Here is a 16,892-nt window from a genome sequence, read left to right on the forward strand (position 1 = left end):
AAAACTACTTTAAGATATCAGTTCTCATCTCTCAGACTGGAAAGCATTAAAAACTTGATGGCACAGAATTGTGACATGTCTGTACAGAAACCAGCACTCTCAGATGTTGCTGGTGGGAATGCTGATGGGTACAGCCCTTGTGAGCAGACTCATCTAACAAAACCAAGTAGTCCTTTACCTTTTGTTCCAGGAATCCCACTTCAAGAATTTACCTTGAAGATACATCTCCAAGTATACAAAAATAGATATGCCTAAAGTTATTTATTGTAGCATTAATTGCAATAGTCGTAAAATGTCGAAAACTTGCCCAAACAGAAGAGTGGTGGGATGAATGTCAGTATGTCTGTTGGTAGAGTCCTATGCGGCCATGAAAACAGAATGAGGAAGGAAGCTCTCTATAACTATTAGGAGTGATTTCCAGCATGTATTTTAAGTTGAAAAAAATGAAAGTGCAAAGAAGTAATTTTAGTATGCTTCCTTTTCTACTAGAAAGAAGAGGAATGAAAAAATAAACACATATCTGCTGATTTTTTGCCAAAAGAAAGATAGAAAGGAGATACCAGAACTAATGAAATTGATAGACGATAGAGGAGTGGGTGAGGATGGGTAGAAGTGATGAGGGAGTGGAAACAGACTGGAAGGGATAAGGGAAATGTAACTCTTACCTGCATATGCCTTTCTGTGTAGTTTTGACTTTTGAATTCAGTATTTTACGTACTCAATGACAACAAAAGTAATAAAAATCAACAAGAATGGAGGAAAAAACCCTAAAATGTAATACAGACAGAAGCAGATGACACTAATTGTATTTGAAATGAATAATATAACCACACTGAAGAGGTGGGAAAAAGAAATAGCTTAAATAAATTGTGAACATGGTGTTTTGACTGAATATAAAAAGAACCATAAACAGAGAATCCTAGAGAGTAGGTTTGGGGTGTTTTATTGGTTGTTTCGTTTTGTTTCCTTAATGGTTCTGAGACTACTTTTGGCATGTTTTCTGTAGTTCAGAAAATAAGTAAATGTACTGAGGCTAATGAGAGCCAGGTTCCTCAGTGTCAGAAGGGAGTTACAAACACGGAAAAAGGAAAGATGAAAAGGACTCTGTGGTATTGTATTAGTATTAGAGAGATCAGTATGAGCTCATGGTTGTAGATCAGGGGCCATCAAACTTTTCTGTAAAAGGACAGATAACAGATATTTAACTCTGTCATCATAGCACAAAAGCTGTTGTAGACAATACATAAACAACTGAACATGGCTATATTCCAATAAAACTTTACAAACACTGAAATGTGAGTTTTATATAATTTTCATGTGTCATGAAACATTACTGTTGTAATTTTTTCAACCATTAAAATGTATAAAAACTATTTTTGGTTTGCAAGCTTTACAAAAACAGGCCATGGGCTAGACTTGGCCCATGGGCACAGTTTGCCAACTCTTGTTTAGATAGAAAGCTGATGATATAGCTCATGAGCTAGCTAAGCAAATGATAGATAGATAGATAAATAGATAGATAGATAGGGGGAGAATAAATGTGATAAAATGTTTAAATTGGAGATTCCAGGTGAAGGATATATAGGAGTTCTTTGTACTTTTCTTGAAACCTTTCTGTAAATCTGATATTACTTTAAAACAAACACAAAAATCACAAAAAGAAGAACTCTGTACTTTCCATAGCTACTGCTGAGAAGGAAAAACATTAACCAAATCATTGGCGTAAGAAGTAATGTCTTGCCTTTTATAACACTTAGATTTTTCTGCATGTTCATTGACCATGAGTTGAAGCTACTACTGCCATTGTGTAGAGGTTCTAATTTGTCACTGGGGTGTCATCGTATGATAACATTGTTTTTCTTCTGTTCATCCTTGCTCTCCATCATTCTTACTGAGTAACGAGGTCACTGAGCTGGTAATTTGTATGTGACCTTGTAATTTTCTATAATGTAGGAATTTTTTGGTCTGTTATAATTAAGTGGACTAAATAAAAGGTGCTTATCAGAAAATGCCCCATTAGCTTGGAAGTCTGTGACAAATCCTTTCTGATGTTCTTAATGTGTTATTATGAAATTCAATTACACATCAAGCTCACCTTGCTTATTTCACTAGCCATAATCTAGTGCTAGCTAAGGTGAGCAGTGAGTGAAAGTATCTTAAAATAATACGAGTAGCAATTAGGTAATTTTTACATTAAGGTAGTTTTTATACAGGAAGAGTGTATGGCTTGCAAAGAAAACCTCTATCATATAGACTTGTAATCATTTTACGATCCTTTACTGGTTTAATTCCAGCAGAATCCAATTCCTACCTTGGTTTATCATTATAGGTAAAGCCATACTGTGATCTTCATTGATAATGAAGATGATAGTTGTCATAGCTGAAACTTTTTTGTGCAGCTCTGTATCCAGATCCATGCCAAATGTTTTTCATCCTTTTGTAAAAATTTAATCTTAACAACAACAACAACAACAAAAACTCTGGAGTACTATTATTATCTCCTTTTTATAGATAAGGCTTAGCGATGTTGTAAGTGACTTGGCCAAGTTACGTTAGGAAACATGGAGCCAGGATTGACCTGGAGAGCCAGTGCTCCTAATTACTGGTCAAGGCTATCTCCCACTGGAGATAAAGACAGCAGGAAATACAGAAATTTAAAAAGAAATTTTTTGGTCATGAGGAAATGTTCCTGTTGAGAAGAATAAGGTCAATAACACAGGGTGCTAATATCAATGCAAGAAATAGAATTCCCCTGCCTGCTCTATTCCCCAGAAGAAGCTCAGTAGCAAGTTTACCGGTGAGAAGGGCTTGCAGTAGAATGCACAGTGACGCATGCCTTCTGAATATCACCGGCTTGCATCACACCTACCCAGGTATCTGCTAGAGGGAGCAGGGAGACAGGACAAGAGTGAAGAAGGAAGGAAAGGAAAGATTGAGAAATAAGGTTGAAAGCTGGAGGCAGAGGGCTGGCGAATGTAGGTGATGCTTTCTGGAGTGATTTTGCCCCCATTCATACCAGGAGAACTGAGGTACTGAACTGTTCAAGGGCCCAGAGGCCCTCACTCTCCCTTCTTTTTCCCTCCCCTGCTCTAAGGCCCCGAGTTAACGCATACCAGCTCCCACCATCATGGTTGGTTCATGATGGCTCCAAGGCTAACTTCTGTTTTGAGTCACCATATGGACTCTTGCCATCCATGACCTGTGACATGTGACTTTATCAGGCTTTCTTACCCAAAGGTCCTAAGGAGCCTTGTCTCTGCTGCATTTCTTCTGAGTTGTTAAAATAATTTTCTTAGGCAAGAGGAGCTGTGCTGCAGTTGAATATCAACAATAATAAACTTTTTGAGAGGAACTGTCCTCATCATTTAGTTCATGTATTTATTGAACAACTATTTAGTTAAGTAATTGGCTCTATATTAACCAATTTATGAAACTAAATATTAGTTTCTGGACATCTTATCTTTCTGAAATATGAAGGACAAAAAAATGGTTCTTTGGGGAAGCCCCAGGGAATTAAAAATTCAAGGGAAAGGTGAAATCTACATATGGAATTACAGACATATAGTTCATTTCTTTTCTTTTCTTTTCTTTTCTTTTCTTTTCTTTTCTTTTCTTTTCTTTTCTTTTCTTTTCTTTTTAGAGACTGGTTGAATATGCTGAGCCCACCGATTGTTCCTCCCAGTCAACAGCCAGCAGAGCAGTGTGAGGATTCTTCTGGAAGCTTGAGTGCTCAAGGTGGGAATATGAAAAATGGCAGGCATAAAAAATAACAATGACTAACTATAAATAGAAAAAAATCAGTCACTTTGAGATACCACTCTTTTATTAAATGCTGATCACTTGTGCTCACATATCCAAAATCTGCTTCATTTTATAGAATGGTGGGTTCTTTGCAACTACAAGGAATTTAAGAGAGAAGTTGTCCTTGTTCTCCTGAAGGCTAATCCCAGGGCGAAATATAATTTGAGATGTAAGAGCCTGGCTTTGGTGTCAAACTGACCTGCATCTGAATTCCAACTCTGGCAATTCCTGCTGTGTGACTTTTATGAATTTTGGTTTTGTAAAATAAGACTAATAATAGATAGTGGCCACCTGCACGTTTCTTCATGAAGATTCAATGAGGTATACTGAACATGAAATACTTGGAACAGCATCTACCAAATACCAGCTGTCAGTATTGTTATAAAGCGGACCCAATACTCCAGCATCACCAAGATCCATGTTTTCGTTAATACAGAGATACAACTTTTTCATTAAAGCAGAGGCTGACATGGAGCTACAATAGGTAATATTAGTAATGGAAAAATTGGAAGAAGCAGGAATGGAAATTTGCCTGGGGTTCTCTTTGTTGGTGAGATCTCTGGGTGTGAGCAAGGAACATGACTGTCAGGGGTGCAAAGAGGAGGAACAGGAAAGAATCTTCTGGTGGAAACAGAGAGGTTGGTATGGGATGAATATGGAAAATCAAAAATATGTAATTGGTGTGAAAAACGACCTCTGAATGGGACTCCCTGAGACAGTTTTCAGTGTCGGGTTGTGATGGAAGCGCTATACCTAAAGTTTAAAAAAAAAAAAAGAAAAAAAAAACTGAAACCAGTATAAATTACTCCAACAAAGGTGCCGGTTTTTTTTTCTTAACTGCCCCAGGGAGAAAGTAGAGCATCCCATTTTTCTTCAGGTACAGAGAATTCAGAGTGAGAGCTCATACATCTGAGTTGTGCATTTTGGCTGCCTAAGGGGTAGAGATGTCAGCGTGATTTACTGTCTGAAATAGACTATGCCCCTCAAATTGAGAAGGTTTTTAGAGGTGTACATTTATAATTACTTATGACAGAAAAATAGAATCTTGGCTGTCAGGAGGAGACCTTGCTGTGAGGGAACAAATAATATGTTATATTAAGTGTCCTAAATAAGCCACAGGAACTGAGAATATGGTCCTTAAGCAAAGGCACCCAAGATCTATAGGAGTGATGAGTGGATGAAAAGATGTCTTAATGTCACCACTGCAAAGTGATGGTTTGACAGCAGGGTCTCAATTATGTTGAAGGTAAACAGAATTTGCATTGAGGGCAAATTAAATTCAGAGGATTGTAGAAATGTTCTGGCCAATGTTAACCAGATCTGGCACCCCTTCTCCCTGTCACCCTAAATTTTCATCTGCTGTCCCTTTCCCTCTTCTGATTGGCTTGGGTAGTTTGTAGCTAAATAAGATCATCAGAAAGTAGTGTTTCCCATGTGGTTAATCTTTACATGTCACTGGGTTAGTTTTAGACGACATAGCACAGTTCATACTTACCAATATGCTAGTGAGCTAGTGTTAGTGTTTGTCCAAGAAAAATAATGGCTCAGGCATCCAGTGTGTATCATCAGGAGAAGGAAGGCACGATTGTGGGCAGTCTGGGACTCTTCCTGGGTTTCTGATGCACAGTACCATCAACTCAGCACTTACTCTGTGCCAGACACTGTGCTCAGTGGTTACATTTAGTCCTCACAACACCGTGAGGAAGATACTGTTCTTGTGTGTATAGTTGTTATTCTTCACAGCTGAAGAAACTGAGGCACAGAGCTCTTAAGTAACTTCCCTGAGGTTAGTCAGAGCTGGGATTTAAATCGAAGCAGCCTTGCCTAGAGCCCAATCGCAATTTTTAAATTTTTTTGGCTTTGAACCAAGTAAATAAATTACCTAATCAAAAAATACTATATATAAAACCAGGAAGTGAAAAATTACTTTTCTGTTGAGAGTTCCTGATATACAGGAAAAACAAATTAAAACAGCTCAAGGGCTACGTAGCTAAGTTTTTCAAGGGAAGAAAAAAAAAAAAATAGCAGACCTCTGGTCACCTGTTTCAGCGCCGGACCTGCTCCCCCTCCACCTAGGCCTGTCAGAAATGGCAAGTGGCCACACTCCCTCCAAGGGGTGAGTGGCTGAGGGGTGCAGCTGACCAGATTTAGGGCAAAGCCAAGAGGGTGAGGGGCAAGCAGAGTGAAGAATGGGATGACTGGAGTGCGGACTGCCAGGCCTGGGTGGGGACTCCGCCCACCTTCTCAAAGCCCTCTCTAGACAGTCTTATCTGAGTAGGTCAGTCTCTCTCACCCCACCTTGTACTTTTTTTTCACAGCCTTTTCACAGTTTGTAACTCGTGATTTGTTTTCTTGTTTATTGCTTTTCCCCTAGGTAGCCTAGGAGTTTTTAAGAACAGAGACTTTGTCAGTCTGCTCACTCCTGGATTCCTAGTTCCCCAGGCAATTTCTGGCATATATTAGATGCTCTGAATTCTCATTAGAAGGAAGACAGGAATGAAGAAAGGGAGGAAAGGAGGGAGAGAAATGTTATTCAGCTGGCCATTTCTCATAACAACCTGGAAAGAAAAAAAGTAGGGTAATTCATTGAAATCTGACTTTCAGGTTTCCCCCTCAATTCCAGTTTTTTGGTATATTAGTTATATTTCTAAAACTCAACAATGAGAGTATATAGGTGCATATATTTTAGCAATTAAAACAGCTGTAGGTCACTTTATGCAGTGATTCTTAAACTTTAAATTAAATGTAAGCAGTGAAGACTTTTCTGTCAAATGAAATCCCATATGGAATTCCAATATGTAAAAAAGTTAAAAGCAGAACTGCTTCGGCTAAAGTGGGAGTTAGGGTCTCAGAACCCTGCCCCAAGGCTTTAATGAACCAGTTAAAAACACTGTGATGGAGTCTATCCCCCTCAATACGATCTTGCCCAAGGTCAAATGCCCCATCAGAGCCAGAGTTAGGATTAGGACCTGGGCTTCCTCCACATCAGTGCCTTTCTACAGAACCATTGTACTGGGATGTGAAGATGGTTTTGAAAGCTGCATTTCACAAGGAAAGAGGCTCTTCCATCTTCGGACTTCTAGGATAAGAATGATAATACCTAATGTTTATTTCATCTTCCTGTGACTCAGTCCTCCATGTGCACTTTAATTCTCAGAATAGCCTAAGATGTTGGTACCATTATTAGCCCCATCTTACACATGGACACCGGGACTTAGAGCAGGGAAGCTATGTGATGAACCACCACATCTCCATCAGAGATGAAGAGGCCAAGATGCATCCATGCAGCCTGAGGCATAACTGCATTTTAACAGCTCGGAAAGATGGCCTGACCAGTACATAATTCTAGAAAATTTCCCAGGTCATGCAAAAGTGAGTGCATGTACTATACCCAGCCCATGAGCCCCTATTTTGTTTGGTACAAATTTTTGTCACAGCCACAGTTTCTGCTCAACTAGAACGTCTCAGGTGTGTAAATGCCACCTTGAAGTGAACAGCCCGATTCTGGCAGAGCAGACCGGTGGCAGGAACAGCACCACGCTCCATGCCATTCAACTGGATGGAGAAACGGGCAGGTCTCTGCAATTCCTCCTGGGCCATAATGTACTTGCAGAATATCAATTACCATGGGCACCAGTGCCCTTAACACTTAATAAAAAGGTGTTTTCCTAGAGCTCGTGTGAAGTGTAAAAATGGGAAGTTAAGATTTCAGAACTTACTCAAGAAAACTACCAAACTGACCTTTTGAAAATGAACCAGACTTTGCTTGAAGAATAGTTGTCATTTTGTTTTTGACATTTGTTCCTTTACAGATATGACCCTTAAATTATTCATGCTTACCGGCTCCAAAATGGAATAACAATAGCCCCTCTCTCCAGGCCTGTAAGCCTCTCTTGCAGTTCACCTGGCTTTTCAATAAGAAAGGCATTCAGAAGGGCTTTTGGAGTTGCCAGAGTATCAGAAAAATAACATTCCTGTACCTTTTGTATGACAGAGACAGAAGATATACTTTTATGAACATTGATTAATCTACAAGATATAAATAAGCAGCGGATGCTTATTTTATAGGTATAATATCCAAATTACTAATAAAGAATTTCTAGAAATCTCATGGCTCCTCACAGCTAACCAGAGAGAGGGGAACCTGGCCACCTGTTCTGTCTCCAACAGAGGAATCCTTTCACAGGCTTGTTTCCCGCTATGCAATTAATTGACATTTACCTAATATCCTGAGTCTAAAAGCAGTCTTCCAAAAGCTGTTTTCTGAGTCATCTCACCAGACATCATGCTTCATCAAACAACCATGATACCCACATTGCTAGACGTGGCACATTGTAAATGTCCCATGAGTGTATGATGAGTAGAATGAGTGAATCTTTCGCCCATAGAAAACGAGGATGATTTGGTCTACTCTTTAGGAATCTTCCCTGTATCTTGAAGATTTTTTAAAATGCAGAGAACTTCCCCCAAAAAAGCAATATTGGCTATCAAAGTAATAATAGAAGCCAGCATTAATAAAGCACCTGCCGTGTGCCCAGCATTGTTGAGTTTTTCTGTGCATTATTACCTTATGATGACTTCTCCCAACATATGCAGGCATTGGGCTGTGTTGTGTCCCCGGATATGGGTGAGGTGAGGGTCACAGCCTTGGTCACAGCCCCACTGAGTGTGGAGCAGGACAATGACTGAGGCCTGTCCAGTTGAACTGTCTGCACCCTTAAGGCCAACACTGTGGTAGGATCAATGAATTCCCATCTAGGTCGGTACGAACAGTACAGCTGAAATGTCCAGTGCAGTTTTTAAATTTAGGTAGTTCTCCTTTCTTGAGCCTTTCTGGATAAAATAGTACTCTCTTTAGTATTCTCCTTAGACCCACAGAGTCCCCACTTCAAATCTCAGCTTGTGAAATGATTCATATTATTTTCAGGCGTACCTCAGCGATATTGTGGGTTCTGTTCCAGACCACCACAGGAAAACAATTATCACAATAAAATGAATTACGTTAATTTTTTGGTTTCTCAGTGCGTATAAAAGTTGTATTTATACTGTAGTCTATTAAGTGTGTAATAGCATTATGTCTAAAAAAAAGTACATACCTTAATTTAAAAATACTTTATTGCTAAAAGTGCATCATCTCAGCCTTCAGCAAGTTGTAGTTGTAACATCAAAGATTACTGATCACAGATCACAATAACAAATATAACAATAATGCAAAAGTTTGAAATATTTTGAGAGTTACCAAAATGTGACAGACACGAAGTGAGAAAATGCTGTTGGAAAAAATGGCGCCGTTAGACTTGTTAACGCAAGATTGTCACAAACCTTCAATTTGTGAAAAGCACAACAAATCAAAGCACAATAAAGCAAGGTAAGCCTGTGTGACCATCTTGAATCCAGAGTCCCTGCCCTTCCCCTTTGAGGCACCTAGTTGCCTTTTGGTCTCTGATTAACCTTAGAGCAAGGAGATATTTTCTTATGCAGCCATCAGGGACCCAGGGTGTCTTCTCTGCATAGAAGAGATTGGAGGGGGGCAGTCAACACTCACACTATATAAAGAGATGCCTTCCTTTCAGGAGTACTGGAAGTGAACCCTCCAGTAGAGAAGTAAACACACTGATGTTGCCTGAGGCTGTCCCCCCTATTCCAGAGCCACTCCCACTTACTTATTCCCCAAATGTACCCCAGAGGGTGTCTTGGCCTAGGATGTGGTCCCAGTTTCCCCATCTGGAATTGGGATGCATGTTCCCCTGGCTGCAGTGTTGCCATCTTGTTTAAACCAGGCCCTGAAGACCCTGTGGGCTCAAAAGTCTTCATGTGCAACAAAAGCGTTCAGAGTGGTAAGCCACACATTTACAAGGGCACATATGTTTTGTGTGGTTCCCCCAGCTTTGTTGCAATAAAATTGACATACAACATTATGTAAGTTTAAGGTGTACAACGTGATGATATGATATGCAAGCACACATTTGAATCACTGCACGTTTATAAGTAGAGATGACCTGGAAAGAATAAAATTGCAATAATTTCTAAGTAATCATCCAAATCCTTCAACATGTCACTTTAAATGGCAGTTTCCAAGTGAAATATAGCCACCAGTTTTTACAAAAAGGGTGATGTACTTATTTCCCAAATGAAACCTGAACTATAACCATGGCATATCATTTGCCTTCCAGAAAACAATATAACTTTCTCATAGAAGAAAGTACATTTTCATCCTTTTTATTCCATTGTTGGTTATTTATCTTTCTCCCATTTGAGGGTACATATTTGCTGAGAACCCAAATTTGGCAGTTCACTTTCTCAGGGTTCTGTGCAAGTTAATTTCACCCTATTATGATAGAAGTTGTGGAAGAGTCTGCAAGCACCTGATTCTCAGCAGAATCTTATGTGAGATGTCATCTTTATTGATCCTGAGTCTGACTGTTCCCAACGGTGATCCCTCACCATTGAATTGTTTAAACAATAGTGTATTAGTATGCACACAAAAACACAGTCATTTAGTTCTCAAGATCTATAAGAGAGAAAATGCATTAACTTGTAAAAAAAAAATCTAGATAGCTGCATCAGAAAATCGAAAGTCAAGTACAGTGTCTTGATATAGAGATTTTAAATCTGATAAACTGGTGCCACATCATTTATTTTCAATCTTGAAGACTTAGCTTGTGCATATAGTTTTTATATTATCTACAGTTAAAATGCATTAAATATAGATAATTAAGCATTTATATTAATTGACTTTCAAAAGGTGAACTGGAGGGATTACTTGCCTGCACTGATCTAACCAAGGGGAGGGCAGCTAATATTGCTGTGTTTAGTCTGGCTCCATCAGTTTTTCTTCTGCTATTGCTGTTAACCAATTTCAAAGTGTGTGAAGCTGAAAGTTTATAAATAGATTATTATCTGAAAGGCAATTTTATTTCACTAGAAATGGCTTTATTATGTGCAGAGGAGTAAAAATGTAATTTGGACCGCTGTCCAGATGCTCTTAGTCTGGTAGGAGAGAATGGTTTTATTTGTTAATTTGTCCTTTTAGAGTTTCTGCAGCCAGTCTTTAAATAGAGCAATTTAGCATTTGGGGGAAAAACAAACTACACTATCCAAGAATATAATTGAAAATTACCCCATACCCATGCACAATAATTACCTTTCAAAACATTTTCCATTGCTTGACATCATAGTGGTAATTGCTTACCAGTATTATAATTTCATTACGTAGAGATTACAGTGGCAAAATGATGTAAGTTAGAGGCTTTGAAAATTAAGTTATAATGAAAACAAAACCTTTTATGCAAGTTTAAAGCACTTATTTCAATATAAAATTATACATAGTATCACCCAATTTTTGTATGAATGTCATTGTTGGTAAAGTTTTAAAATTCATCCTTTTAAAGCTTTAGTGCTAAAAACCACAAAGCCTGCCTTAGTCCCATGATTATAATGCATGAAGTTCTGGTTCTATAGTGCTGTATATTGGAACGAATGCGTTTTATAGCCATTATTGCTTCAGTTTGCATGCATTATGTAACCAAACCTCTACTAATGAATTGGATCCACCTTGATCCCTTTGCAGTTGGGTGGTAAAGACCCATGGCCCGTTACAATGGTTATTTTCATCTTGAAAGATTCCTGACTAGTTGTTAAATGTATTGAGTTTTCTAATTTAATAGTACCAGCTTAAAATTTTATCTTTTTGGAAAGTACAGGCAGAGAATGCACTGTACAATTAAACAGCGTATAACTCTTATGTGCCAGAGGTCAGAATTTCCCTCAATGTGTTGATGCAGTAAAAACAAGACATTGGATGGCAGGTCTCTGAGACAGTTTGATTCATAATCATTTACCTCAGTGATGTGTGGTTTTAACATCACACCTGATGGAAAAAATTGGTGTTACTTTTTTGAAAAATGCATGATCTTTGGTATAAGAACTTTTTATTTAAAGATGAATTTATCTGAATGTCCTATATAAAACTAGTAGAGGGTTGTATATTTCATTCAAAGTGGTTTTTTGGGGTTTTTTTTTTTTTTTTTTGGTAGTAAAAAATCAGACAGTATCATTTTGGCTTAGAGAATGAGATATAAATGAACATATCCCTCTCGTGTCTAACTCAGATACTGTACGTCTTCCATAACGATTATAACAACATTGGCTGGGTACTCATTGTGTGCATGCTGAATGTTATTTAGTTCTCACAGGTACTGTCACTATCTTTACATATGAGGAAACTGAGGCTCAGAGTAGTGAATTTTCCCAATCTTCCATAGCTGTAAAATGATAGAAATGGGCTTTGGACCCAGATCTGTCTGACTCCATTGTCTAAGTGTCATACTGCCTGTCTCCCTAAAGCCATCTCTTTATTCTTTAAACTTTAGCAATGCTTCTGTTCTGAGATACTGAAAAATCTGTAGCCTGTAGTTCATGATTTATTGTGTTATTGTTATTATCCTTAATAGTAATAGTAATGATCATTTATTGAGCAACTACTATGTGCTCTGTGCTACGCATATTATCCAGTGTCCAACTTAGCCCACAAAACCATGAAATAAGCATTGTTATTCCCATTTTATAAATGAGCAAATGAAGGTTCAGTGAGGTAAAGTAACCTGTAACCAGCCTAAGAGCATTCGGGTGGTAAACAGCAGTGCCCCCCCCACCCCAACCCAGGATTCTAGAGCCCAGGAGTGCTCTTAGCCACTCCCAGTTTGACTCCTTGTTAATCTTTACTAGCTGCTTTTGTTTCATGTGCGTATGTCACATGCACAACTAGACTGTCACATCCACAACCAGACTGCTCAGTCACATAGCAGGCACACAGTACTTATTAATTGATCAACTGATTTTGTTCTGTTCTCTGAAGTAACCCCAATATGAAAGGGATGATGGATTGGATATCTGAAAGTCAAGGATGTGCATGCTCTCCTTTGATGTACAGAAGTGACCTAAAGGGGATCATCTTCAATATGAAAAAGCCACTTGAAAAGCAGTCCCACTTTCTCCTACTTGGAGGAAGAGAGTGGAGGCAGGGCCCTGGGGATCACTCTCAAGGCAACAATAGAAAATAAGGGAAAGGCAGCCTGCCTTCTCTGAGTTCCTGTTCTTAATTAGGAAATGTGCAGGGTGCTCAGGTCAGCCACCACTATTAACGTGGCCATTAGCTGAGTCCTGTCATACTTCAAGGGTTTAAGCCACTGCAGTGAAGAGTCACAAAAACTCATCAAAGGCACTGCAGGGATCATTGGATCTAGTCCCCTGTTCCACGCGGGGTTCATCTACAAAATCTGGCATAAGTGATTGCCCCATCCCTGCTTCATCCGCCCTAGAGTCGACGTTCCATTTCCTGATCAGCTCTAATGTTAGAAAATTCTTCCTTGTGCTGAGCCAAAATCTCGCTCCTTGTAACTTTCACCCATTGATCCCATTGCTTTCTCTTGGAACCCCACAGAATCTTATTAATTTCTCACTCATTCGCCACCCTTTATGTACTTGAAGCCAGAAGGCTGCTGTCACCTCCACCCAGCTTTCTCTTTTCTGGAGTTAATCAGCCCACTTCCTTTGGGCGTATTGAGCCGTTTGCCCCTGCCCCCCACATGGACCCTCTCATCTTTGTCAGTGGTTTTTGAAATATGAGAAATCAAAGTTCTTTTGTTTCCAGCCTGATGTTTTTAAATGTAGGACACCTTTACAGTTTTTTATTTTCCATATTTAAATCCCTATGATGTAATAGCTTCCAGTTGAACATGTTAAACCCGTATTGTGTGAACAGTAACATTAAGCAGGTACGGTCAAAAGAACTGAGAATCTGGAAACTCAAGTTCATCCTGATTCTGCCTCTAACTCACCAAGTGACCTCAGATGAGTTCTTTAGCTTCGCAGACTCTGGCTCCCTCATCCTAAAGACGGGTGGCATAATTCCTGCCTGTTTCACGGGCTCGTAAGGATCAAATGAGCTACTACGTGAGAAAGTGCTCTCCAAACCATCAAGGGTTCTGCTAGTGAGATGTTACTAAACAAGGCAGATGTAATCATTCTTCTGTTAAACTCCTTTAACTTTTTTAGAACTGCTAGCACTGCATGCAGCTTAGAAGAGAGTCAGTGGATTTCTTGTATCACCCGAGTCACTGCACACTCCTGTCTCTTAGATGATCACATCCCCAACACCAAGCTCGGTGCCTTGGGCAGGGAAGGATCTCATTAAATGTTTTCAGATGGTTAAAAGGATGGGCAGAAGGATGGCTGTGGTATGGTTTCGAACCCCTACTCCACCACCTTATCCCTGCTCCTTTGGCCTACACTCCACTTTGTCACTGTCCTGACAGTGTCCATGCACCAGCTTAGTCTGATTTTGGCTGGGTTGAGGTCCCACCACCACCACCACTTTCCCTTCCTCAGGGCAGTGACCTTTTTAAAAAGTACTCAGTATTTACTGAGCCTCTATTACATGCCAGCCCTGCACATGCCCGCCATCCAAGCCCTTCCAAAATTGACCCTGGTGAGCTCGTAGCCCAAAGGTTTGAGGTTTCTTTGGTCCTTAGTAGCCTGTGCTAAGGAAGAGAGAGGAGTGTTGTTTTAATCACTCCCCTTCCCTGAGCCTGCTCTGATCTTCTCCAGCTGAGGGAGGTCTTGCCTCCCGGCCTCGAACTCCTATTACATGGATTTTCAAAAGTGCTCTGAAGGCAGTCGCTCGCTGGTGTTAACATCAACTACATAAGTACTGAGCACAACACCGGGCACATACAAGGTGCTCAGGAAACATCTTTGTAAAACAAATTTTTTTATTTCATGCCATTTGTTGAAAACCAGCCAAACCTTGCTAATGACTTAGGCAGTAGGCATTCTCTTCATCCAAACTGTCTAAATAGCTGTCTCAAGAAAAAAGAAAAAAAATCAAGCCATGTTCATATTCCCAGCAAACTTGACAGATCCTCCTACCCCTAATAAAATTATAGACCTTCTGACATTGTGTTTTCCATGTGTGTTCTATGTTTTGTGTATCTTACATTTCTAAACATTTTAATTCATGTTTACTTGGTAGCCAATTTAGGATGTATGAATGGGGATTGAGCTCTTTATTATATCGTTTAATTTGCACTGTTTGGCATTTGTGCAGCTCTGGCCCATGAAGAAGTCTAGAGCTGTGATAGTCAAATTTTGAATCCTGCTCGAGTTTCCCTAATCCTATTAGCATAATTCTCTAGTCCTTTGGCCCTCTTCCTTAATCCTTTCTCCACCCTGCCGGTTCTCCACACTCCTTGTTCTTGTCCTTGTAGCAACTCTGGCCCCTGTGATCACCATTTCTTCTCTAGCTTACACTGCAAGTGTAGAGTCAGCAGGTCTGCAGCGCCCGTGCACCCCGGTATCAACATCCTGCCCACATAAAGAAAAGCTCCCAGGAGAGATGGTGATTCCTGCTTCCTTGCCTTTCTCTGTTGCAGTTTAAGAATTCGGGGCCAGGCCAGCAGCTAACCTTGTCTGTGGTTTCCCTTCCCACAGGTGAAGAAGACCTGAGTGTGGAAGAGGACGAGGAAGTGCTGACTCTGCTGTATGACCCATGTCTGAACTGTTACTTTGACCCCCAGACTGGGAAATACTATGAGTTGGTGTAATCCCTCCTTCCAGGGCAAAGAATGGCCACCGCAGGCGGAGCAGGATAGCGGTTCTGAGTCTGTTAAGCTGGCACCATAGTGTATGTGTTGGGCAGACCCACTGAATCAAAAGTAACTGAGAGAAATGAAGTTAGTTTGTACGTAACGTTCAATGACTACCTACATTCCTTTTGTAGATGCATGTGATTTTTTGAAACTGTGAAGGAATTAATACTGAGACAAGATTTTAGGACTTTGAATAGGTTCTTGTTTGTTAGTGCTCATCCTACATATAATTTTGTTTATTTCATATAATTTTATGTAAATGAATTGAGTTATTAATTCAAAATTTTTGCAGTGTTAATCTGTAAATAATGGCTTGATAAACAGAAAATGTATTCTTGTTTAAAAGGTATCTGGGTACCTTTTATTTTATTATCTATTTGTATTAAAAATAAAGTATGAGGGCCAGAAGAATACCTTTTAAACTGCTTCTTTTTATTTACCCAACTTTCTTTACCAAAATATTCCTAGATGGTATTTAGCTTTTCTTAGACTCTTTAGAAAAGGAATTATTGTGAACTAGTCAGACTTTATAATCACACTTTTTTGGCACCGGCCCTGCTATTTACATTTCATTATAGTTTATCCAGAGTTTGCCAGAGATCACAACATTGTTAATAACTTAAGCTGCTTAACTCTATATTTTTCTTTAAAAAAATTTTACCAATTATCTCTGAATTTGAATAATACAATCCAAATGTGGCTCCATGGATCCAAATTTAACAAGAAGTCACCCATGAACACCCTACACACCTCACCACTTCTGTAAGTTGGACCTGGAGAAATGGAGAAGTCTTCCTTTGGTCTTTAAGTTTATGTCACTATAACTCTGCTGCATCACAAGGAGAAAATCATGTGCTTCCTGAATCCAAGTAGATCCAGCCTTGAATTGTGTGCCAAGTATATAAGTACCGAGCTCAAGGAAGTACTTATTACATTAGCTGGCATATTTTGTTATTTAATAAAGATTTTTTAATAAAGAAGAGTACTATTAGAAATGAAAAATTATTGGTGTACAGTTGGATTTAATGGCAATACTATAATTTCATTTAATGTTGCTTGATAGAGGAAATAAGAGCTCTTTTTTCAGGAGTCGATTTGGGCTCCTGTTCAAAGGATCATACATTATTTAGAACCATGTTGATGTTTGATAAGCTTTTAATCCTATTATTCAGAAAGTATACCTTTGTTAGGAGTTTTTCTACAAGATCTCCATACTTACAAAATGAGGGGGAAAAAACCCTGCAGATTCAGAAAGCTTGCAGAATGATAAAAGAGCTGGTTATGACCTTGAAGATTGGAATAGGATTTGGAAAACCTTGTTTCTACTTAAATAAGAGTCTCTGGACCATCCACACAAATAGAGGAATCAATTAAATATCTGTACTAGCTAAGACGTGTAGTTAACAAATATCAGAAACATCATGAGCTAAAAATACTTAAGGA

At 39.2% G+C, this 16,892-nt stretch overlaps 1 protein-coding gene across 12 annotated transcripts in view; it reads left to right on the forward strand.

Annotated features, from left to right (window-relative positions):
• Window positions 1–15,862, forward strand: part of CFAP20DC (CFAP20 domain containing) — a 206,763-nt gene extending 190,901 nt beyond the window's left edge. For 7 of the 12 annotated variants that reach the window (XR_006719465.2, XR_006719461.2, XR_006719463.2 and 4 more), the window contains 3 exons: window positions 3,641–3,735; window positions 3,878–4,285; window positions 15,292–15,862. Coding sequence is in view for 4 of the 12 variants with exons in the window: in XM_045505329.2 (XP_045361285.1) it covers window positions 3,641–3,735; window positions 15,292–15,404 (208 nt within the window). In the remaining 8 variants the exon portion in view is untranslated. Of the gene's footprint in view, window positions 1–3,640; window positions 3,736–3,877; window positions 4,286–15,291 lie in introns of those variants that run through there. The other 5 variants (XM_045505329.2, XM_010968306.3, XM_045505325.2 and 2 more) reach the window with 3 other exon arrangements.
• Window positions 15,863–16,892: the final 1,030 nt, after the last annotated feature.

This window comes from Camelus bactrianus, chromosome 17, assembly GCF_048773025.1.
Source record: "Camelus bactrianus isolate YW-2024 breed Bactrian camel chromosome 17, ASM4877302v1, whole genome shotgun sequence".
In the NCBI taxonomy this organism is placed as follows: Eukaryota; Metazoa; Chordata; class Mammalia; order Artiodactyla; family Camelidae; genus Camelus; species Camelus bactrianus.